General features: G+C 50.0%; 2 protein-coding genes across 5 annotated transcripts; one reads left to right on the top strand and one right to left on the bottom strand.

The window, feature by feature from the left end:
* Positions 1 to 804: 804 nt before the first annotated feature.
* On the top strand, positions 805 to 21,689 carry poe (E3 ubiquitin-protein ligase-like protein poe). Of its 3 annotated transcripts, XM_018025707.2 has the most exons (32): positions 805 to 1,016; positions 1,263 to 1,360; positions 1,468 to 1,940; positions 2,022 to 2,546; positions 2,622 to 2,785; positions 2,883 to 3,117; positions 3,217 to 3,334; positions 3,617 to 3,771; positions 3,865 to 4,033; positions 4,095 to 4,324; positions 4,407 to 4,530; positions 4,618 to 4,844; positions 5,254 to 5,463; positions 5,560 to 10,260; positions 10,345 to 10,502; positions 10,585 to 10,734; positions 10,844 to 10,876; positions 11,051 to 11,252; positions 11,361 to 11,550; positions 11,653 to 12,045; positions 12,131 to 12,729; positions 12,831 to 12,947; positions 13,178 to 13,390; positions 13,797 to 13,973; positions 14,067 to 14,241; positions 14,318 to 14,468; positions 14,541 to 14,919; positions 15,044 to 19,915; positions 20,004 to 20,458; positions 20,584 to 20,908; positions 21,000 to 21,159; positions 21,247 to 21,689. In XM_018025707.2, the coding sequence occupies exons 1-32, from the start codon at positions 895 to 897 to the stop codon at positions 21,306 to 21,308; spliced, it is 16,362 nt and encodes a 5,453-aa protein (XP_017881196.1). In that variant the 5' UTR covers positions 805 to 894; the 3' UTR covers positions 21,309 to 21,689. The 3 variants fall into 3 exon arrangements, with proteins under 3 accessions (XP_017881196.1, XP_017881197.1, XP_017881198.1); XM_018025708.2 differs by lacking the exon at positions 10,844 to 10,876; XM_018025709.2 differs by lacking the exon at positions 13,178 to 13,390.
* Positions 21,686 to 24,678, bottom strand: wds (WD repeat-containing protein wds). 2 transcript variants are annotated; one of them, XM_018025720.2, is made up of 9 exons: positions 24,244 to 24,678; positions 24,026 to 24,171; positions 23,817 to 23,913; positions 23,564 to 23,727; positions 23,386 to 23,475; positions 23,135 to 23,274; positions 22,823 to 23,054; positions 22,667 to 22,754; positions 21,686 to 22,560 (listed from the first exon to the last, which is right to left on the bottom strand). In XM_018025720.2, the coding sequence occupies exons 2-9, from the start codon at positions 24,116 to 24,118 to the stop codon at positions 22,460 to 22,462; spliced, it is 1,005 nt and encodes a 334-aa protein (XP_017881209.1). In that variant the 5' UTR covers positions 24,119 to 24,171; positions 24,244 to 24,678; the 3' UTR covers positions 21,686 to 22,459. The 2 variants fall into 2 exon arrangements, with proteins under 2 accessions (XP_017881209.1, XP_017881207.1); XM_018025718.2 differs by having other exon boundaries at positions 24,026 to 24,161; positions 24,244 to 24,677.
* Positions 24,679 to 25,044: the final 366 nt, after the last annotated feature.

Raw genomic sequence — 25,044 nt, 5'->3', positions numbered from 1 at the left:
TACACAGTATAGACTGTACACTGTACCAGGCAGTATGAAGACGAAATATAGGATTATATACAGGTTGTCCCAGAACTAGTGTTAGAAATGGGAAGGAGCCATGGTGAATTTAAACAACTTTTTCCTTTGCAAAAAAGTTGTCCGAGACGTGGTTGTCGAGATATTAACAAAAATTACCGACCAACCAGAGCATTCGTATACAAGGCGGGCAGGAGCGCGATAACCGCCTCGTACGTTGCCGCGGCCTGTATGCCACGCTCGTGACGAAAACATAGGATTAAAACGAAACTTACATGCAAGAGTAACTAAGAAATTGATTAAATATCAGAGAAAAGAAAGCAATTAGTCGTTTGTTATTCATCGAACTTGTTCGTCCATCCAGTCGAAGGTATCGTACGCATAGGAACGACTTTTCTTCGATATATATCTACTCGTAACTCGTATATCTCATCCGTAATACTGCCAGAGACAAACTCTGATACTGCCTATATTGTATCTATGCTGCGGTGGACCTGGAGGTTCTTATATCTGCTACGGTGGAACCGAACAGGGCAGATCTCTGCAGAAAGGTTCTGGTTTCCTGAGTTGACCGCAAGGTGCAGCACTTTCGTTGCGGTTTCACTTGAGAACAAAGAAGTGAGCGCTCTCAGTTTATCTCTGATAAGACGTCGTAGACTCAGACTATATATTAAACGACAAGGTGAGTACTCAACTGCTCGCTCAATTGATGTGTGTGTGCTGAATCGTGGTACATTGGCAGCATTTTCAATAGTCGCTTCGTTGAGGCAGAGAGGAAATTTCCTCTCTGGTTGAGGTTGAAGTTGAGAGGGAGCTATAAGCAGGAGGAAACGGAGGAAGTCAGATTCGAACGAACAAAGTCGAACAGTTGCGAAAATGGCGGCCAAAAGTGGAGGTACTGATGAATGGTCATCGATAATGAAACCAATATTGGCACTGTCGCACGGATCACTCGACAAGAATGAAATCTTTGATTTGGCAAAAAGCATTGTTAGAAGGTAAGGATTCAGGTTTTCAAACGAAAGTTATTTTAATGTCGGATCGTGTCTCAATTACGATCGTAGATAGAAGCAGGGAGTGGGAGTGAGAGCGAACGAGCGAGAGAGCGAGAGAGAATGAGAGAATGAGAAACTTACGTTCGTAACGACGTTTTTGAAAAATACGATTATACGTATGGGATGAACGTGTCAATATCGATCTATAAGCATTAGCTAATTGTTCATTGCTCTTTTTATGCCCCTCAGTGGAAGTAAATTCATTTCTCAAGAAGAGCATTACGATGTCTTTTACACGTCTGTGGCAGCCCTAGCCGCGGATTACCTCGGCAGTTGCGCCAGTACATGTAAGTTTTACGAGTTTTGCTTTGTCATCGTTCTAGAACGAGGAAATAGATATTTTCCAAATGTGTGTTGCTCTGTTTCAATCGTCTCGTTCCTCCTTACATTTTAGTTCCCAAGAGTCAGATATCAGTCGTTTGTCAAGCATGTCGAATCCTGCTTCTCCGTCTGGTAGACAAATTGTCGCAGCATCAAGTTCAACTGGGAAATGGAACGGCGACCGTATTAAGTACGAAACAGTTGTTACTCCCGATTCGTGCTCTCTGCATTGGGCAGTCTTTGCTTTCACCGGCGGAAGAGATGGCTCTGATCGCATTGATAAAAAATTCGAAGATACCACCGTACGTCAAAGCTCAGTCGCCCACGGGAAACGAGACGGATCCCTCTCAGTCGTCGAAGGATTCTGCGCGAATTCGCGGCGATTTGTCCGGTAGCATATTAGAGCAATTGACCATGCCGTTGCAAGACTTCGCCATGTCCATGCCCGTTGTCGTCGAGAACTTCAACGAGAGCAGCAGCAGCAGCAGCAGCACGAGCAAGACCGCGAACGATAATATTGCCAACGAGACTCATTCGGACACTAAGGTAACTCATTCGGACACCAAGGTAGTAACTTAAGAAAGCACGCGAATACGCTCTGACAATGTTTCACTTTGTTACTTACAGACGATGTTCGTCACGAACAACATAAACATTCTTCGAGGTTTAGGTGCCGGGGACATTCTTCTAGACATATGTTTGAACCTTCCCCACTTGTCGTGCTACACACGTAAATATCAAGCGTACTTGCACAAGAAAAGTTTCGCTTTGCCCGTGAACGCTTCCGACGCACACGCGATACGTCATAATTTACACTCCGTTTCGAATGACATCAACATCGTTCACAACGCGTTGTCTTTGCCCCTGTTGGAACCATTGACTCCGACCAAATTGGAAAAATTATCGTTACTCACCATGTCGTGTCTTTACTGCTCCATCGTCTACGCTATTGCGTCCAGTATCGTTGGAATAACGAACGCCGTTTCACCGAAGTGCAGCACGAACACGTACGCCGCCGCACAGTCCTCGCACAGTGTTAAAAGTGGCGAGGAAGATTACGACAGTCTGGCCATTACGGTCGTTGAGAAGAGTCTGGAGATATTCGGGCTGGTTTCGAACGCGATCAAGAACAGCACGCGAGCCGGTGGTCACGTGAGATATTGTTCAATTGTTCGAAGCGAAACCGACGCGAAATAACCGACGCTTACGAGAGTGTTTGTGTGACAGATTCTCCAAAATCATCTATTGATCGGAGTGTGGCTACTGGTAGCTGGCTTGCAAGCACAACTGACTGTGAGCGGTTTCAGCGCCGCGGACAAGGGAAAAGAGGAGAAAGGAAAATCTCCTAGCAAAGCGCGGGACGGAACGATACGCGTTAACGTCATGAAAATGTAACGTACACACTCGATGAAATATCGTTTGATTATCGTTAAGCTCTGTTAGATAACAATCGGTAAGCGGTGGTGGCACGACACTTTTCGATTTCAGCCAACAGGGTTTCGGAGTACTATCCGTGGCTTTGGCCTCTCACGCGCTCACGTTGATGAGCGCTTTGTTGGAGGACGTGTCGATCGAAGCGACTGCGGACAGTTCGGCTCCGCCAGAACCGGCACCATTGGACATACTGTCCACGGCTACTGCGCTTCAACGGGCGGTCACTTTTCTGCAAGCTGTACCGCTGAATCATCTTCTGTTCTACTTGGCCACTATCAGTTACAGAAGGGTCAGTTGACGTTCGACCTGCTGTGCTTGTCTGCCTGCTTTCTCCTAGCCGTTCTCAATTCGTATTTCTAACAACAGTTCGTATGAATTTATATCGCAGGCATGCACCTTGAAACGAATACAGAAGCATCCGTTCGAAGGTGACGCTCTGAGTCAGTCCGATTCTACGACTTACTACGAAGATCTGTTGAGCTGCTCGGACAATTCCACCGACGAAGGTAAACAGGTGTATTTATTGCGTTACGCCTGCTCACGATCGTATGATCTTTTTTCTTCCTCCCTCGTTCCGACTAAAACGAACCACGACAGAAAAAAACAAAGCTCATTACGAATTTAATCATACCTGCGGCACGTTTTTTTTGTTGTTACCTTCCGTTTGCGTACGCAATTTCAAAGTTTGTTTCGATATTTGCGTCGTCGACGCGAGAGACGAAGCGAAGTAATGATCGATGGAACGTACGCGTCTTCTCGCTATACAGAAAAAACTGTTATGTCGATAGAAGAGGACAGCGAACCTATTCTGGGCTTATGGTTCGAGGAGACACTCGCTCCGTCCGACGGATCGCCAGCGAACGGTGCGAAAGAATCGAACAATGAAATCAGCGCCGAGCGAACCGTGACTACCATCGTCCCGGATAATCGTGAACCACACGGAGTAAGAGAACCGACTTCTCTCTGCACGTTACACACGAATCTGTCGATGCCGCTGGCACACGTTCAGTATCGTTCTCTCTCTCTCTTGTTACAGTACATATCGCTGGCTACGAAAATTTTTCAATTCATGAATCAACATTTAATCGGCAGCAGAAGCTCGTACGTTCGCGAGTACGTGGTGAACGGTCTGGTCGAACAACAGATGGTCATATTGGCAGCGATAATCAGGGATCTAGATCACGAGACGGCTAGGACGGAGACCGGTACGCGACTTGGTGCGGTTCGAAAGGTTTTCGATGCTTACGGTCGTGCATTCGATTTCAGGCACTATATCCGTCTTCTACGGAGCCACGCTGGGCGCCATGTATTCCGAGTTTTCCCAAGCTCTGAGTCGTTACACTCACAACTTACTCGCTCGGAACACGTTGAGCGAGAGTTTGCAAAATACTCTTCTGCAGCATCTGGGCGTGAATCCTTGGTCCGTGACGGAGAGTACGACTTCGTGCACTTGGCCCCTTCAAGTTTATCCGAGAACGCTGAGCGTCCTGGCACAGGTACACGTTGTTTCGCGGTTTTTCTACATAGAACAATTTACGTTATAGCTTGCACTGGTAACGCTCGTGGCTCGCAACGCAGGTACTTCTGCTGAAGCCGCAGTCAGAGAAAGAAGCAGCTTGCATAAGTATATGGCATCGTTTGATCACGACTTTGGTGGAGAACGTGTGCAATCCACCCGCGACGTTCGAGGCAGAGAACGAAGGTAAGACCGCGTTACACCGTAAAGATCACTCGATTCGTCGTTCGTATCGGATCGCACCCGTCATACTTTCCACGTTTATTTTTGTAGATTTGAACGTCGAACATGCCCAGCTGGTCTTGATTCTGTTCCATTCTCTCAATTTGATGCAAAAGAAATCGGTGCTGCTCGTGACCGGTAGCGGAGCTGTACGTTGCAGCGAAGCCGTGAAGACACCGATGAAAGATTCTCAGATACTACATTTGTCGCGGTTACTGCTGTTGCTCGAATACATGATGAAACATCTCTACGACGCTCCTCCAGCGTTACTCGAGCAAGTAAGTGAAACGTCTTCTCTTCCGCGTTGAGAACGATACTCGCACGATACATTGAAGCATTTGAATTTATTCCCCGTTCGTCTCGCATGTTCCCGTCGATTCGTCCGTTTCATTTTTTCTGTTTCACTCGATTCCATCGGTTCATTCTAAAACGGGGATATAAATAGCTACGTTGTCAACTATCCCAATTGTTGCACAACGTTCGAGCATAACGAATGCGAGAATAAAGTCGCGTGCGAACGAAACGTGGCAAGATACCAGGGCCACCGAATTCCAAGTTACGTTCGAGTGGTAGTAACAGTCTTGCACATTACTCTGTCAGGCTCCGAGTTTGAACGCGCTTTATCGTTTCGAAGGCAATTTGTCTACGATTCGTCGTGACTGATCGTTTGAATCGTTCGACGCGTAGGTTCAGTGGAATCTGTTCTCTGCCACGAGTTTGGTGTCCGACGCGAAGGATGGAAATAAACAAACGGCTCGCATTTTCACTCCATGGACAGGGATCGAGGAGAATTATCGTAAGATCGGTAATCAAGACGAATTTTCGATGAAGCCCAGATTTTACAATCTCTCCACCACGGACTTCAACAACCAAGACACACCGAAATTGGACGGACTGGTTGGTATATTCGTTAGACATCGTTGACCGCGACGTCCACGATTCTCCCAAGTACCAGTTAGAGTTATTAACTTGGTTCATTCGCACCTTGTACAGGCCTGCAATTTCATTTTGGGTGCTCCGGATAAAATGAAGTATCCACTTTTGGTCGACGCGTTGATAGACATCCTGAACGTTCTGAATCAAGCGGATCTGCAACAGAGAAACAGTACCGACGGCAAAGACAAGGCACCTACTTTCATCGGATTGTGCGCGATCCGTTATTGTTTCTCAATATGTTGGCGATTATTGCTGATGTTGCCCCCGTCTACGCCGTACATGGACAAACTAGCCCTCGGCGAGGAGATCCCCGCTGGTCCGATGTTACTTTATTCTTTGATCTGGGGACCCAGAGCCGCGTACAAGACTTTCACCGGTTGGATGAAGGACTGTCTCGTCAGGCAGGGAATGTATACGCAGTACGCGAAGAACCTCCTGAGAACTGTATCGTCTACCGTGAACACGTTGAAGTACGACGTCACCGTCGCGAAGAATTGTATCACCGCGCTCAGACCGGAGACCAATTTTCCGAACAGGATAATACCGGAGAACGCGCTGCCGCGGCTCAGTTCGTTGTGCATTTTGGCTGCGGTCATTGGCAAACTGCAGATTCTTTTCTACGAGAGTGTGTCGAGGAGTCGAAGCGACGGTATCGAGAGTTCGAAGAACGCGCAGACCTCCGATTCTGCTGGTACGAACGCGAACAAGATGGTCAGCATTTTGCCGCACGTTCTCTCGTTGACCGAGGCGATTCTATGCTCGTGTCGATCGAGCACGTTACACGAGATGTTCGAGTCATTGGAACAAGACCGTAGTTACGGTCCACGGGATTACTCTATACTGAACGACACCGTTGCCGTCGATATCCTGTTCGCGTATTTACCGAACTCGATAAAATCGGTGCTTGACAAGTGGAAGTCAATAAACGTCGTTCACATCTCATGGAACACGTACGCAAACGATATCATACCGGCCGAGAGTTACATTTTGGCGACCGTGTGCCAGCACGTGAGCTCGCTGTCTTATCCGACGTTCTCCGTCGATCCGTCGCTGAAGAAGTTGTTACACAATTTAGTCACATTCATAGTGGAATACGTGACTCCTACGACCGCACCGGAGAACAGCGACGTACGTACGCAAGCCGTGGACATACTCGTCGCGTTATCCATGGACGCTCGTACGGATTACCTGCAGGACATGGCCAACAAGGCACTGACGAAACTACTGGGCGATGACGACAGCGAAGCGCGCCAGTTGAAAGAACACCTTTTCGTGTTGCATCACACGTACAGTTTAATAATCGAGTATACGAACGACGCTGCTCAAGATCCCGTGAACATCGTGGTCGACGAAAAGATCTTGGAACGATGCATCAAATATTGGGAGCTGTTGCTGGAGAAGCCGGTCGGTTGCAAAGCGTTGGACTTGTTCTTTGCGCCGAACACCGATCGATCTCTCGTCTCCGTCCTGCTGTGCATAACGTCTCCGCAGTCCTCGCAACAGTTCGCTACTCACGTTTTAAGATTCTTCAATATGCTGTTCAAAACGGCTGAGAAAGGAACCGACGGATCGTTGGAACGTCTCTGCGGCCTGGTTTCGAATCTAGCCCATGTGGAGACGGACAAGTTGCAAGTATGGCTAAAGCAGATCATTCTGGGAGCGACGTCCGTTTCCCCGAGCGCATCCTCGATGAACGTACAGACACCTACGACGTCGACGTCGACCACGAACGCGTTGGTCGCCGTCGTCAACACCGGCGGCGAGGATACACAGAAACCGGAGGAGACTAATAACGTGCCAAACAACGAGCAGGATCGATGGTTGATTTTGTCGCCGTACGATTCGGCTGGTAACAATCAATCGACGAGCATTACCGACGATCAACAGCAGCAGCAGCAGCAACAGCAGCAACAGCAGCAGCAGCAGCAGCAGCAACAACAACAACAACAACAACAACAACAGCAGCAGCAGCAGCAGCAGCAACAACAGCAGCAGCAGCTCCAACAGCAGCATTCTATACACGAGAACAGTCGTCTTCTTCGGGCGCTCACGAATTACATAGTCAAGGAGAAGAGCGTCGACGAGTCTGTACCGGTGACGATTCTTCGAGCTCTCATACCGTTGGCATATCACATCCTCTCCCCTAAGATCGAGGGCAACGGGTTCGCAGAATTGATGAACGTCATGTCCACGTTGGCCGACGCCGGTTCCGAGAAGGGGCACGCGTTGCTGTTCAAGGCCGCGATCGAATGGATCGAATTGTGCAAGGAGCAATTGATCAGCAAGGATCTTCAGACCTTGGACAAGCCTCTGCCGTTCGTCGAGGCCGGCTGCTGTATATTGAATTACATCGCGGACGTCGTGAGCGCGCTCTGCCCTCAGCCGAGCGGTCAGTCGCAGGATCGAGCGACGAGTCCGCCGTGGGAAGGCGTGACTCCGGTGAACGACGTGAACGACAGCGATTGGATAGACGAGATGCCGCACGAAGACGAGGACAGCGCCGCGGAGGACTCCGACGACGACAGCTTGTGCAACAAGCTGTGCACGTTCACCATCACGCTGAAAGAATTCATGAACCAGCATTGGTACCATTGCCACACGTGCAACATGGTGAACGGAGTCGGCGTGTGCACGGTGTGCGCTCGCGTCTGTCACCGCGGACATGACGTCACCTACGCGAAGTACGGGAATTTCTTTTGCGACTGCGGCGCCAAGAACGACGGCTTCTGTCAAGCTCTGACCAAACGGAGTCCCCAGTCGTCGGAACATCAGAGTAACAACGCGGGTGGCGTCGGTACCACCGGGACCGCGGCGGTGGTCGCGTCGACCAGCGCAGCCGCCGGCACGAGTTACGAGAACCTCGTGGCTGGGAGCTCGTCCGGGACCGAGAACCGTGACCTTCTTCTGACAAGTAGCCTGCGTCGGAGAACGTCGAGTCCCCTGTACTTCTCCGACAAGCAAGAGAGACAGGGACGCGACAAACAGAGACACGCGTGTTTGACCAAACAGTTGGAACCGTCGAAGGATTGGATACAGGGTCATCTCTGGAAGAGCGGTTTGGTGTCGTCGCTGGTAGACCTGGCTCGGGCACTGGTACCGGCCGTGGACGCCTCCTGCAAAAAGAACTCGGCCGTCGGTTGCCACGCGCGCGCTCAAACGGCGCTTGAACAGTTGCACACGCTGGAAAAGAAGTTCGAGTATACCGATCAGCTGATGTTGCCTACGCTGGGATCGCAGGAAGGAGCGTTTGAGAACGTTCGAATGAACTATTCCGGAGACCAGGGTCAGACCATCAGGCAGCTGCTGTCGGCGCACATGATACGCCGCGTCGCTATGTGTTGCCTCTCGTCTCCGCACGGAAAGAGGCAACATTTGGCGGTCTCGCACGAGAAAGGAAAGATAACGGTGTTGCAGCTGAGCGCTCTGTTGAAACAGTCCGAGTCGTCCAAGAGGAAGTTGACGTTGATGAGACTCGCTTCCGCCCCGGTACCCTTCACCGTGCTCTCGCTGACCGGTAACCCGTGGAACGAAGACTTTTTGGCAGTCTGCGGTTTCAAAGATTGCCACGTGCTGACCTTCAACACGTCCGGGACGGTCTCCGATCATTTGGTGCTGCATCCTCAGTTGGAGACTGGTAACTTCATCATAAAAGCGATCTGGTTGCCTGGGTCTCAGACTCAGCTGGCGTTGGTCACCGCGGACTTCGTTCAGATCTACGATCTCGGAAAGGACGCCCTGTGCCCGCTCTATTACTTCTTAGTGACGACGGGAAAGATAAGGGACTGCACGTTCGTGCACACGGAGGACGGCGTTTTTTACTTGTTGATTATGTCCTCGGCTGGGTACATCTACTGGCAAGCGTTGGACGAGGTCAGTTCAGCGAAATACGGGCCGTTCTACGTGACGAACACCCTAGAGGTGCATCATCCGGAGATAAGAGATAACGGCCAGGTCGGCGGTGGAGGCGTGTCCATCTATTACTCGCACGCGTTGCAACTACTTTTCTTCAGTTATGCGTGCGGCAAGAGTTTCATCGCGCCTCTCAAATACATGGACTCCAACGTGACGACCGTGTTCCAGATCAATCTCTCCGGTAACAAGAGCTCGAACGGAAACAAATCGAACAACAATCAGCCGCAGCCGTTGTGTCAGTGGAGCGAAGTGACCAATCATCCCGGACTGATCTGTTCGGTGTTGCAGACAAGTAACAATCTCGTGATACTAATGATCAAGCCCGACAGTGTGATGGTCCAAGAGATCAAAGCTATTCCCGCGAAAGCTAAAATAATGGACATGGTCGTTATAAGACATCCGAGTTCGAACGCCGAATACCGCACTACCTTAATTCTGTTGTGCGAGGACGGAAGCCTGAGAATCTACATGGCCGGGATGGAGCAGACCGGATACTGGATGTCTCCCACGGTTCAACCGATAGGCACGATGACGACCGTTAAACCAGCGCGGAAGAAGAAAACTGTGAAGACGGGGAAACCGTCGGGATCCGTCACTTTCCCCATCGATTTCTTTGAATATTGCCAAGTGATGAACGACGTGGAATTCGGTGGTAACGACTTACTCCAAATTTACAACGTCGCACAGATCAAACACAGACTGAACACAACCGGGATGTACGTTGCCTCCACGAAAACGATGGGATTCAGCGTCGAAGTTACCAACAACGATCCCGTTTTGGTCATGACAGGCATCAGAGTGCTGCTCGGAAATCAAGACGTCCAAAGGGCTCCGGTCTACATAGAGGTTAGCTCGGTCGAAAACAATTCGTTACGTCACGTTGAATTGTTCATCTTGTTTTACACTTATTTGCTACCCTTTACCCTTTAGGTGTTCGGCAGGAGCATTCGTACGACACTCAGCAGAAGTCGTTGGTTCGACATACCGTTGACTCGGGAGGAGAGTCTTCAAGCCGATAAAAAGTTAACCGTCACGTTTGGAATGTCTCAGGACCCGGAAGGTGTCATTATGGTGGACTGCATCAAAATGTTTGTATCGCGGACGAATATGTGTCTGCATGCCGTTCTCTGTATGATGTTCAATGTGCATGTTTCTTTCTGTTCTCTGCAGATACGGTAAAACGAAGGACGCGTTCGGTTGGCCCGAGGAAATCGAAGACGTACCGACGGGACAGTCGACGTCCGCGCCAGTGACCACCACCGTCAACAGCGAGACTGACAGTGTTCTCTCTGCACCCACGTCCTTGTCCTCCGTTGACAGGTATGTAAAATCGACGAGAGTTCTGAGGGATACGAGTATGTGAGTGTAGCGTATACAGTATTGTTAATCGTGTACAACGAAAATCTCTTATCGTTGCGTAATGCTTTAGCACGACGAAGGACAGTTCCCTTGGTATCGAAAGGTAAGAAAAATGCGTAACAAACTCGTTCACATATTGTGAAGCAATGAAATAGTGTGCCCGGTTCGGTCGCAGGTAGAGGCATGCCTCGTGTGCCTATGCCAAATACTTGCGAAATTTTTTTCACGCGCAAAACGTTTTGTACCGTTTCGAATGGCTATGTGTACCTCTTTGTAGAATGGTCGCGGCCGTATTAGAAGTGTTGGAATTGTCTTTCAACGTACCGACGAGCGACGAGAACAAGCAGCCGTTGAAAGCGACAGCGATCGACGTTGCGTCGCAACTGCTCACATTACCGACTCCGCCACCGGTGCAAATGCACACGACCGCGCTTCTAGCCGCTTTGCACTCGTCCAAGCAAGCGTATCACCTGCACAAGGTGAGTCACGTCGCTTCGATCATCGATCGAAATCGATTCTTCTCTTTTCCACTGAGAAGCCACAAGCCAGGCGTCACTGTTTTCACTCGATATTTCTTCGTTACTCAGGACCACGTACTATTGTCGCACGTGCTGGATTCGTTGAAATCGATGAGAGAACTTAAGGATGTGCGAGACATCGACGCGGAGAACTTTTACAGATTAGTACTCGTTGTTCGAAGCATATCTATATCGAGACCGCAGAATCTTGCCAAGTTCACCGACCAGTACACGAACAAGCCGATAGACGAGACCAACGGTAAGATCAGCAATGGCACTTCTATTTGTCTGTATCTATCGATCTGTCGAGATCGATATGATTTCGTTCGATAACGTGATCGTTTCATTTGCGATCCAATAGTACCGATCTTCGAGAAGGATCGTCGAGCTGCCGCTGTTCAATCCCGAAAGGGTGTCGACGAGAGTAAACAACACTTGGTCGTCCAGCTCATGGAAATATTGTGGGCCTTACACGTGGCTTACCCGGAGAACATGGCCCTCGCACCGGTCGTAGTTCCTGGATTGACTCACGCCGAAGGAACAATTCATGCGATGGTCGAAATAATTCATGCGTTTACCACGTGCGACGTAGAGAAGAACGTTCCGTTGGCTGCTAAATTGTACCTTCAATTATTACTGTCGTCCGACACGACGGTCAGCTTTACCGCGAAACAGGCGATCGTCCGCATACTGCGTCCGAGGTACAAGAGAAGAAGAGTGTACATACCGAGTCCGCCGAACTGTAGCACCCCAGGTAACCACCATCGTCTACGATCGTTGACCCACCGACCCGTCGTTCGTTTCCTCTTCACGTCTCTCTCATTCCGTCTCCACTGTAGGTGCGGCGATGGACGCGGAGGAAAAGTCGTTGCAACCGCACCGAGAGTTGGCAACGACCGCAGCGACAGCGGTAGCAGCGACGTCGTCGTCGACCGTGGACCGGGGGGAAGCGGAACAACGTCTGGACGTCGAGTCGATGTGTTCGGTGGTCGATTCTTTGTCGGTAATGTTGGCTGCGGACAGTAGTCAAGGTTCGGCCAGTTCTACGGCTGGTGCAACGTCGGCTACGACGACGACGACGACGAGTAGGAATCCTGGTGGTAGTACCAGCGGCGGCGCCGCCAGTGGTAGTGGTAGTAGTAGCAGTGGATCGCGAGGAGCGGTGAATCCGTTGGAAACCATGCTCGGTTCGGGCAGTTTCCCGCAGATATTGGACGTGCCGCCAGACACCGACGACGACACGATGGTGGAATTGGCGATCGCGCTCAGCTTGCAAGATCACGAAGGGGGTAACGCAGATTTGCTGCGACAAGGGTTCCAGCAGAGTCTCTCGAACTTGCAAGGATTGGAAACTCTTCAAAATCTAAACGGATCGACGTTGCAAAGTCTGCAGGCGTTGGCGGCGCAAGGTTTGGTTCAAGTGCAAGGTACAAGTCAGGTGAGCATCGGACCGTTTGCGTGATTTAGTCTAGAATCGTAGAAGAGAGATCCGTGTTACGATCAGAAGACGTTACGAGAGAAACTTCGGTTCCTTTGCAGAGTCAAGAAGGCGGAGGTCATTATTCGGACACGACCGCCTCTGCCGGAGGCTCGGATGACGAGGGATCGACCGCTGCCACAGACGGAAGTACTCTACGGACGTCGCCAGCGGAACAAGTGAGTCTCCTCATGTTCGAGTCGACTGAATCGCGAGATCGCTTGTCGTTTACGTTCACGCGTACGCTCTGCTCTCGTTGCTGTTTTCAAGACGTCAGTCTTCGTGTTTCAAAGATGTGGTAGGGAAACAGTGAGAGAGGGCGGAGGGCGGAGGGCGGAGGTACATTGTCACGTATCGTCGAAAGTTTTGTCGTAGATGGTAGTAACGTTTGGGATATATTTTGTGTTAGGGTGGTAGTGGTGGTAGCAAAGGTAGCGAAAGCGGTGGAAGCGAGAGCGGCGGGAGCGCTGTAGACAGCATGACGGGGGAGCATAATGTGTCGGGAAGGAGCTCCGCGTACGGAGACAATGGTCCCGATTCTATACCTCCGATCGGAGGAATTGGAGTCAACCAAGCGCCACGATCTGAAACTAATTCCGTGGGTCTTCCCGCGGCTTTCACCGTAAGTGCTTCCGTCGTCACTGTCGTCGCTGTTCGTTGGCGTTCAGGTTTTAACCGTCGTTATTTTCCATCGTTTCTCTCCAGCGTTTCTCATGCTTCAATGCGACGAACCACGACTTGCGACTCACTTACTTTTCATCATCTTTCGCCTCGAGCGTTGTCTTCACGTTCCGTTTCGATCGTTCGTCTGCGACGAACTCTTTTCTCTTCCCCCTGACAAAACCCCCCCCCCCCACCCCCCACCCGATTCGAACACGTTGTCGCGACGAACCGGACGATCCGCACTCTTCTTCCTCCCCTTTCGTCACAACTGCTTTATTTTCTACTTAGATTTGTTCGTTTTAACTTCTTGCCGCGACGAACAACGCGAGAATGAACATCGTCGCTTATGAATTGTTCGTCGGCAGGTCGCCGAACGAGAGGAAGGCACCGAGCAAGAACAAACCGCCGAGCAAGAGAACGACACGAGCAGCGAGACCACCGCCAAGTTGCACACCGTGCGGCTGCTGTTGCTCGACAAACTCATGCAATTCGTCCCGGCTCTGACGAACGTGCCCGGTGTTCTGACCATTCCGTTTATGCAGGTTCGTTGTCTCACGGACAGCAGTCTGCTCGGCGACGTTGTCGATCGACGAAGAGTTAGTACTCGAGTTAACGTGTGAAATGAATTCCGTCAGGTTCTACTGATATTGACTGCCGACTTGGACGGCCAGGAGGACAGAGACAAAGCCTGCGTCGAACGACTATTACGAGTGTTGACGAGAGAATTGGAAATGGACAAACCGGATACGACCAACGTGTGCCAACGTAGTAACAAGCGGGAGGTTCACTTGGTCATCATGCGATTGCTGAGTGAGTTTTACAGTTTCAAAGGTTCACGTACGCTCTCGCGGTCCTCTGATTGGTGATCGTTCGATTTTGTCGTCAGGCGTTCTGATGTCGCGATCGAAACATACCACTAAGACGCAAGCGGAGAATTCGAACTTTATCTCTCAAATGGCCGCTTCGATACTCGGAAAGGCTGGAGTGATCGACTATTGTTTGACGTTACTGAAAGCATTGTTGGAATATTGGAAGACGTAAGTTCGAGTATGACGCGCACGCAACGCGCGACGACATTTGCAACGACTTTTATTTCCTCTTCTTTGCAGCACATCGAACGAGGAAACTGGTACCGTTCTCGGTGGTCAACTGCTCAAAGAACACGTCACGACGTCTTTGCCGGACATGTCGCCGCTCTTCTTGCGGCAGCACGTCAAGGGACACGCTGGCGATATATTTGAACCTTATCCGCAATTGTTGACGGAAATGGTGTTACGACTACCTTACCAAGTGCATAAGTACACCGAGACCAGCTCGATACAGTCGGCGTTTGAGCAACCGTGGTACTTTTATCTCTGCGAGTACATGATGTCCTACCAGACGCCACTCGTCAGGAGACAAGTACGGAAATTACTGCTCTTCATCTGCGGTAACAAGGAGAAGTACAGGCAACTTCGCGACTTACACGCTTTGATCTCACACGTTCAGGTAAGAAGCGTTCGGGTCTCGCTCGGTTCTCACCTACTCGCCGCCACAAGCCAACCCACCCCTGCGAGTTTCACGCGAGCCTCACGTTAACGTTTCATTTTCATTTTCTTTCACGCTCTGGCAGTCGGTGCAACAATGCTGCACCGCTGGCGGATTCGAGCCTGTCCGACCACGCTCCCCGCACTCCATCAGCCTACCATACGATTCTCTGGTCGACCTGATCGAACACTTGAAATGCTGCGTCGAGATAGCTACCAGCCGCACGGGAAATTGGCAACGATTCTGTTTGAAACAGAACACGGTGCTGTCTTACCTGTTTACCGTGTCGACGCTCTTGGACGAAGGCGTTAGCCCTACGGTGCTGCAACTTTTACAATGCGCCATATGCTCGAGCAGTAAATCGAAGGAGGCGAGAGACTCCAAGTCGAAGGACGCGAAATCGGGGAGCGCGGGATCGAAGGAGAGACGGGAGCGCGAGAAGTCCGAAGATTCCGACACCGAGGCCAAGTTCGAAGAGGCCCAGTGCTTGGCTCTGGTCGAACAGATCCAAGAGCAAGTCGCGCCGAGCCTGTTGATGAAATTCATCCAAACCTTCCTGCTCGAGACGAACAACACGAACGTCAGGTGGCAGGCGCACTCTTTGATATTGGCTATTTACAAAAATTGCAGCCCGGCCGATCAGGAGGTCCTGCTCGACCTGTTGTGGCGTTTGTGGCCTCTGTTGCCCGCCTACGGTCGTAAAGCGGCGCAGTTCGTCGACCTGCTCGGATACTTCTCGCTGAAGACGCCGCACGCGGGCAACAAGATGCACTCGTACATGGAGCAAGCGGTCACCGTGCTACGCGCACAAAATCAGCTGCTGGCGCGGCATCCGAACGCGAATCTCTACGCGAACCTCGCGCAGTTCGTCGAGTTGGACGGGTATTACTTGGAGAGCGAACCGTGCTTGGTCTGCAACAATCCCGAGGTCCCAATGTCTACGATCAAACTGTCGTCGATCAAGGTCGACTCGAAGTTCACGACGACCACGCAGATCGTGAAACTGATTGGCAGCCACACGATCAGTCGTATCACTCTTCGCATAGGTGATTTGAAGAGAACGAAGATGGTGCGCACGATCAATATATATTACAACAATCGTTCGGTTCAGGCCGTGGTCGAGCTGAAGAACAAGCCGGCGATGTGGCACAAAGCGAAGAAGATCACGTTGGCCCAGGGGCAGACGGAGATAAAAATGGAATTCCCGTTGCCGATCATCGCTTGCAATCTAATGATCGAGTACGCGGACTTTTACGAGGACATCCAGGCCTCTTCCGAGACGTTGCAGTGTCCGCGATGCTCCGCTAACGTGCCCGCGAATCCCGGCGTTTGCGCGAACTGCGGCGAGAACGTGTTCCAGTGCCACAAGTGTCGAGCAATCAACTACGACGAGAAGGACCCGTTCCTCTGTCACGCCTGTGGCTTCTGTAAGTACGCCAAGTTCGACTACACGCTCACCGCGAGGCCGTGCTGCGCGGTCGACCCCATCGAGAGCGACGACGACCGCAAGAAGACGGTGGCGACGATCAACACCTTGCTCGAGAAAGCCGACAGGGTGTACAAGACCCTGATCTCGAACAAGCCTACCTTGGAAATGCTGTTGGTCAAGATATCGGAGCATCGTCTGGATCGCGGCTTGGCGGAGGACGGAGCAGCCGCTGCTGCCGCGACGACAGCGTCCGCTATACAGGTGTCGAGCGGAAGTACTCAAGTGAACAGGGCTATACAGTTACTCGCTCAGAGATACTGCGGCGAGTGTAAAACGTCGTTCGAGGAGCTGAGCAAGATCATACAGAGAGTGTTGGCGTGTCGACGGGAGCTCGTGGCGTACGATCGGCAACAGCGAGGGCAGACCATCGCTGCGTGTTCATCCAGCAACGATTCGTCGTCCGTTGCCACCGCTGCCAAGATGGAATCAGCGGGAACGACGATCGCTTCGAGGCAGACGTTACCACCGGCGACTACGACCAGCACCACTATCGTTGCGGCGTCTCAGCTACCGGCTGTAAACGCGCAAACGACGGGACGTTGCTACGGATGCGCCACAGCAGCCACGGAACACTGTCTGACTTTGCTACGTGCTCTCGCCACCAATTCGGTTGCCAAAGAGGTCCTGTGCAAACAGGGATTGATCCAGGAGTTGGTAGAGCACAACCTGCGCAAGGGCACCGTGCAGATGCAGGAAGAGGTCCGACAATTACTCTGCCTCGTTACCAGGGACAACGCTCAGTCAACGAAAGAGCTCTGCGCCCTGTTGACCAGTCGAATCACTCTGACGCTCCGCGGTCGCGTCGCCACGTCCGATCTGTCGTTGGCCGTGCGTCACGAAATGGCATTGTTGGCCGCTCTGATTCAGAAGGAGGATTCGTGCTGGGAGCAGAAGTTACGATGCGTCATGCAACTGTTCTTGATGGCGTGCAAAGAATCGAAGAGCCCCGTCGTGATGGAGAGCATAATACTGCCGTGTCTGAAGATACTGCAGGGATTGGTGAAACCGGAGCAGCCGGTCTCGTCGAAGAAGACCAAGGAGAAGAGCGTCGAATCGTTGGCCAGCGTTCAACCGGCCGAAGGTGTCACCGTAGACGTGAGCAAGTGGCTGAGCGGTGACCCGAAACATTCGTACTCCGATTGGATCCGTCGTATGCCCGCGAAGAAGACGGAGCAATCGTCGGTGTCGGGGAAGACGTTGAAAAAGGAGGAGGTTCGAGCCCTTTATTTGACGGAGAAGTACGGACACCGATGGCACAATCGATGCACCAGGCAGCGTGGTGTTCAACCGTTGAAGTTAACGGACGGCGCGTGGTTAAAGGAAGTGTTGTTCAATCCGAGTTCACGGCTCGCGCGGCAGGTCGCCTGTAACATGATCGAGAGCCTCTGTCAAGGAACCGAACGAAAGAAAGAGGTGCTCGTGCTGCTGACCTGCTATCTGGAAGAATTGAGAACGGCCGGCGAGAGTAGCACGGAGTTTCTCACCCTGTATCAAAGTTTGATCAGGCAACCACCGTGGAAACAATTCTTGGCCGTCCGAGGCGTGATGACTCTGCTCGCGGATCTGTTAACGAGAGAGATCGAAGAGCTTCATCGACTCGAAGAGACGACTTTGACCAGCGATCTGGCACAGGGCTACTCCCTGAAAATGCTCACGGAACTGATGGCGACGTTTCTTGAACAAGAGAACATTAAACAGCAGTACAAGGGCCGTTTGGTCGGCGCCGTGCTCAACGGTTATCTGTCTCTGAGGAGGCTAGTCGTTCAACGGACGAGACTGATCGACGACACGCAGAAGAAACTACTGGAGCTTCTCGAGGAGATGACTACCGGCACCGAGGAGGAAACGAAAGCTTTCATGGCGATCTGCGTGGAAACGGTGCAGAAGTACAGCGTGGAGGACGTTCGCACGCCGGTGTTCATCTTCGAGAGGCTGTGCTCGATCATCTATCCGGAAGAGAACGACGTTGGTGAATTCTATCTGACCCTCGAGAAAGACTCGCAGCAAGAAGATTTCCTTCAAGGCAGAATGTTGGGGAATCCGTACAGCAGTTTGGAGCCCGGCCTGGGACCGCTGATGCGAGACGTAAAGAACAAAATTTGTCTTGACTGCGAGTTGATCGCTCTGCTGGAGGACGACAACGGAATGGAACTTTTGGTCAACAACAAGATCATCAGTCTCGATCTGCCCGTGAAAGAAGTGTACAAGAAGATCTGGGTGCCGGAAGGCGGGGAATGCGACGCTATGCGCGTGGTTTACCGTATGCGCGGACTACTCGGCGACGCCACGGAGGAGTTCGTTGAGAGTCTGAACGCGAACAGCGAGCAAGAGGTGAACAACGAGGAAGTGTACAAAATGGCGAACGTCCTGGCTGATTGCGGTGGTCTTCAGGTGATGGTGAACAGACTGGCAGCTATACAGGACGTGAACCGTGCCAGACCGTTGCTGCAAGTCCTCCTGAAATTGTTCCGGCTCTCGGTGAAGGTGAAAAAGAATCAAGAGGTTCTGAGTAAATTGGGAGCGGTCACGGTGTTCCTCGATGTTCTCCAACGTTGTCTCGCCACCGAAGAGAACTGGCAGGCGAAGATAATTGAACAGCTGTTGGAGATCATGGAGGCGATCTTGACGCACGCGTCGATGACCACGCTCGAGGCGTTCTCGCGTACATTGAGCGGACCCGAGCACATAAAGGCGCTTCTCTCCTGCGCTCAATCGACCGCTGTCAGGCAGAGCAATCTGTTGCCGCAGCTTGCGCGCGTCTTAGCTGCCCTCACGTACGGCGATCAAGAGAAGATGGCTCTCCTCTGTAATTATTTCAAGCCTGTGCTGGACTTTTACGAGTTCGATCAGGAGCACACGCCGGAGGACGACCAGAAGATGGAACTGTTCTGCATCCTCACGCAGGCCATAGAACGGAACGCGATCGGTAATACTCTGAAGGATTATATCATAAGCATGGGAATCGTGAAGGACGCTTTCGAGTACATAACCGTGCGCGCCCCTTGCCTGAAGCCGACGCTGCTGCGAACCGACAGCGACGAACTGAAGGATTACATTTCGAAGCCAGCCCTCAAGTACATCCTGCGATTCCTCACCGGTCTGGCAACGGATCACAAACCGACGCAGCTGGCCGTCTCACAGTTCACCATCAGCATAATACACAGGCTGGAGCAGGTGTCGTCGGACGATCACGTCGGATCGTTGGCGGAGAACTTGTTGGAAGCTCTGTGCACGAACAAACGCGTCGCCGAACTGATCGAGAAGGCACGGCAGCACACGCGCAGCGAGAAGAAACGTTTGGCGATGGCAATGCGAGAGAGACAGCTGGGCGCATTGGGCATGCAGACCAACGACAAGGGTCAAGTGATGGCCAGCGGGGCGATACTTCAACAGATGGAAGATCTCGGCGATGAGACGGGATTAGTTTGCGTCATTTGCCGCGAGGGATACAAGTTCAAACCAAACATGGTAATGACCGCGCACGTTCTCGTTACGCATACTTATGCCTCGTTCGTTCCCAACGCTTACTTTCGTTCACGTCGGTTCGTCATTTCAGGTTCTGGCCATATACACGTTCTCGAAACGCTGCAACGTCGAAGAATTCGAGACGAAACAACGGAAAACGGTCGGCTACACGACGGTCACGCATTTCAACGTCGTGCACGTGGACTGCCACATGTCCGCAGTGAGACTGGCGCGCGGCAGGGACGAGTGGGAGAGCGCAGCGTTGCAAAACGCGAACACCAAGTGCAACGGTCTATTACCGTTGTGGGGACCTCAAGTGTTAGAATCCGCTTTCGCCAGCTGCTTGGCGAGACACAACACTTATCTGCAAGAGTGTACCAGCCATCGCGACATATCTTATCCTTCGACGGTCCACGACTTGAAGCTGCTGTTGTTGCGATTCGCCCAGGAGAAGAGCTTCCACGAAGACAGCGGCGGAGGCGGCCCCCAGTCGAACATGCACTTGATCCCTTATCTGATTCACACGGCACTCTACGTGATCAACACGTACGTCATCATACCGTTTGTTACCGTCTCGTCTGTTCAATCGCGATACCGCGAACGTTTCGTTTTCCACGAAAGTACGCGCGCGGTTCCAGGAGCCAACTGACAATCGCTTCGTATTGTTACAGCACACGTGCCGACGCGCGAGCGGATAAGACGTTGCTCAGCTACTTAGAAGCACCACCGCGTTCCAGCTGGCTCGACAGTTGCTACGAGGCAGAGGGACCTTTCTACCAGTGCACCATGTCCCTCTTGCTCCACTCGCCCGCCCGCTGGAAAACCTACAGGGTCACACATCTGAACAGACTGATCGTCTGCGCCCATCAACGATACGTTTCACAGTCGGGTCCCACGAAAACCATTGCCGACGCTACGGTGAAACACTACGCCGTGTACAAGAGCGCCTTGATCTTCTTCGGACTAGTCGATTGTATTTATGCAAATTTCTTTAAGGTACGACAGCCGTCCGATATTTTCACGCGTTCGTACGCCCCGTATGTTTGTAATAATAATAATCATTTCCCTTCGACTTGGCCGATTGCAGAAGGTCAACGTATTGTCGGACGATCAATGGCCGACGGTCCTAGCCGAGTACATCAGACACAACGACGAAGCCATGTTGAAAGCCTCGGAACGTGTACTCGCTGCTTATCGTGACGAATTGTTACTTTGTACATCTTTCGAAGAGTTTTGCGACGTTGCCGGTGAGTAGCGCGTAATCGTATCGTCGAATCCGATCATTTCAAGTGCGCGAACGATGTTTGAAATACTGTGTCCGACATTTGTTTCAGGCTTGCTCGAGGAGATAACGAGTCCTACGTACATGAGCGACTTACTGCTACGATTCGCTTGAATGAACATGAAAAATGATCTGTCGAAAGGCGATTTGGTCTTTCGCGTAAAAATATACTAACACTATCTGGATTCTCTAGTTTTCATCTGTTTTATTTTTCGTTGCGCGCGCGGCCACGCGTTCATCTCGTTTCCACGAGTCTTTTAAAGCGGACCTCGTTTTCTGATTGTGGAGGATCATTACCGATCGTTTCAGCCACTGACCTTTCTAATTAACACGCTCGCGTTGTAAATTGCGAGTCGACTATTTGCTTTTTTTCATAGGAGAAAATCCATTCGGTGTATCGCGCGTTGTTGCGCAATCCTGTAATTGTATATTTAACGAAAAGGGAAAAAAATATGTGCTTTAATAAAATACGAATTATCATACTACAGTTGTTAATTCCGTCGAACAACGTTTATTTATTACATATCCGCTGCCTGACGCGCGATTAAACGGATGAAAATTTAGTTCCCAGTGTCTAGAGAAGATATATAGCTCTATCGACAATGCAACAGTGTGACAGGAATAGAAGTAAATTTTTCTCTTCCTTCACACAAACGTATTTTTACGTCACCGTCCATCACAGTAGTTCCCTTTCTTCTTACTTCGTGCTGTTGATACAACTACTACTGTACACTGTTTCAAATAGGCGAACGAAATGTCTGTATCCTAGCTGTACAAGTTGAATCGAGGTTTAGAGGATATATAGAGCAACGGCTGCACGGTTGAAACAGTAAGAGAATGTTCATTGCCTACAAAAATATCTATCCTCACGTCCGGAGTCATACTCGGAAACGATCCACGATATAATAATTTACACTTCGAATCGTACCTCGCCTTTATTTAATCAGAATGGTAGTCTGCATTAAAATGATACTGCGTTTCAATTACACGCGCGCATATGTACATACTTCACATCGGATATCGATGCTCTGTGTCTGCGTCGAGTTTCATTATAAAATAAACGTCCAACTATCAACGATCACCCGCAGGGCAAAGCATCTTCTAAAATCGCCACTTTTGTCGGATCAGGAAGTCAAGATTAAAAAGTAAATGAGGTGAAGGTTTAGGAAATCCTCCCTCCCAAAAAAAGAATAGATACGACGTTTCTAAAAAGTTCAAAGACGATCCGGGAGTTTTGTAACGAAGTCGCGGATGACACGTTCGTTCTACGTGTCACTCTTCCACAGTTTGATAGTCTTGTCGTTTTCGAGAGCAGCCGAGGCTATGATATTGTCCGTCGGATGACACGTCGTGCATAATACAACGTCTACGAGGAAAGATTGATTTGGTCAGTGTCGAAGCTTACTCGCGAAATAAATAACGATTGTGGAAATATATACTAACTATAATAATATACATATATATATATATACCTGTGTGTCCTTGTAATTTCTGAACAATTTCCTTGGTTTGTAGATTCCAAATGTATACCATATTATCTTCGGAGCCCGAAACGATCCACTACGAACCGATTGAAATTAGCCCCGTCGAATGCGTGCGTCACGATACGAATACAAAAAGATATTTACCTTTCCTCCTGTGACCGAGAAATTTGCGAAGATACAATATTTTTCATTCTTGTGACCAGTGTACGTCTTCAGGCATTTGCCTTTGCTGTAATCCCACAGTTTCAACGTGTTGTCCAACGTCGCCGCTAAAATGTATTTCCCATTCGGCGAGAACTTGACGAACGACACAGGAGGATTATCGTCGTCTATCAAGGTCTTCAGACACTGACCGGACGCTGTGTCCCAAATCCGACTGTGCAAAGGCCACGTACCATTTAGCGAGATTCTCGTTCCATTCGTCGTCGTATCGCCGACGTACGAACACATGCTTACCACAGTCCGTCGTAACTGCTGGACACGATTAACGATCCGTCCCTGTTGAAGTGAACGGCGCTCACAGGATCCGAATGGGCAGGCAGCGTTTTTAGACATTTCCCAGTTCTAACGTCCCATATACGGACACTCTCGTCGAACTAACAAAATTTCATTTCGTTAAACTAACGGCGTCAGCGTTCAGCACGCGTTCGAGGACATGCAAATCTCTTAGTCTCTTTATGAGGCCAGACCTCGGACGAACTACTCACCGATCCGGAAACTATCAGATTCGACTGTGGATTAAAGTTACAACAGAAAACGTAATTACTGTGACCTTTCAACGTTTTCAAGCACTTCCCCTGAAAACGAAAGCAGCCAGACAATATGGATAGGGCGTTTCTCACGATTCGATGATCTAAACACATTAAACATTAAGGTCGAACGTACGGAACTCAATTCCCATATTTTCAATGTTTTATCGTCAGACGCAGACACCAATAATCTACTGTCGCTAGACCACGCGACGTCGGAGATACCGAGTTTGTGACCGGATATGGTTTTCTCGAACTTCCCATCGTATGAACCCCATATTTTAATTAACTTATCAGCAGCTATGAGAAAAACGTTATTCAGAACGTTAGAAACGCTTTGGAAGAACCAGTCGTTGCTGCGTTAATCATTTTTTATACTCGTTACTTACAAGAGCTCGCTAGCCATTCTCCGTTAGGACTAAATTTCACGGATGAAACTGCTTTGGTATGACCAGCCAAAGTAAATTTCAGGGTGTAGTTTGGTTTCTGTAAAAGGAAAAACGGGCGCTCGACGTTTGACAAGCATTAAAAAGAAAAGGTCGACAAAGACGTCGATCAGAATAGAATCTAATGAAACTGTCGATGTAACTTCAATTACCAGTGTAGAGCTGCTCTTAGTCCCAGTACTGGGAGCACTCACGGTATTATTGACAGATGTTTGATGCCCTGGCGACGGACCAAGTGGCACCATTTTTTATGCAATTCAGTAAATACAACGGCTCGCGACGGAGTAACTGAAATGTTCTTAAATAAGAATTTCGATGAATTACGTGAGAAAGACATGATATTAATCCATTTAATGATTAAAGGTTGAACCTTGAAGTCGGAGAAGAAATAACCGTGACTTTGTTAAAGGGATGAATACCGTTGAATTCCTCTATATTGCCATAACTACGATCAAGTGCATCCTCGAGTCGTTACATTTGTAGCGTTTCTTATTAACGATAATGTTACATTACTCTCGAATCAGCAACGCACATGTATGTACACCACTATTTCTGAAAATTTGTATTGTTCGCGAAGTTCTCGAATTCTAATCTCAAATCTATTTCTTTGCGGATATAGAATTATTCTGCACGGTCGACTCTCGTGTTTGCTTTCCTTTCGTTTATATTTCCATCTCACAAAATATCCAAGTATTCCGCGTTCACGAGATCACCACAACGACCACGACAGATCACAAACAGTTTCAGTTGCTGCAGCAGTTCGTTGGTCTGAAGTTGGTTCTGAACCGCCTGAACCCAGTCTGGAGATGGGCGATTGTCGTCAGCACTGAGGAATTCTCGGCCGAAACTAACTTCAACGCATCGTATTTTTTAATAGCGTTAGCGCAAAAACAGTTTTAAAAATAATCTTGAATATCACGTCGTCTGCATGACTGCACGCTGTTCGAAGTAATCATTAGTTTATTTTATCTGGACGCACAAACAAAGTTTCCGTATTTGATTCATTACTTAAAATTCGTTTGAAATAATTTTTCATTCTATTTCTTTTTAATTGATCAAATATTCTTCAAAATCATGTCGGAGCATCGAGAGTGGCGAAATAAAAATGTCAATTCCAAACCTGTGAAAATTTAAACACTACACGCGGATTGCGTACATGCTCACCTCACAG

The sequence above is a fragment of the Ceratina calcarata genome, unplaced genomic scaffold (genome assembly GCF_001652005.2).
Source record: "Ceratina calcarata isolate Rehan_Ccalc_2016 unplaced genomic scaffold, ASM165200v1 scaffold368.2, whole genome shotgun sequence".
NCBI classification, from domain to species: Eukaryota; Metazoa; Arthropoda; class Insecta; order Hymenoptera; family Apidae; genus Ceratina; species Ceratina calcarata.
This window is presented reverse-complemented; position numbering and strand designations above follow the sequence as displayed.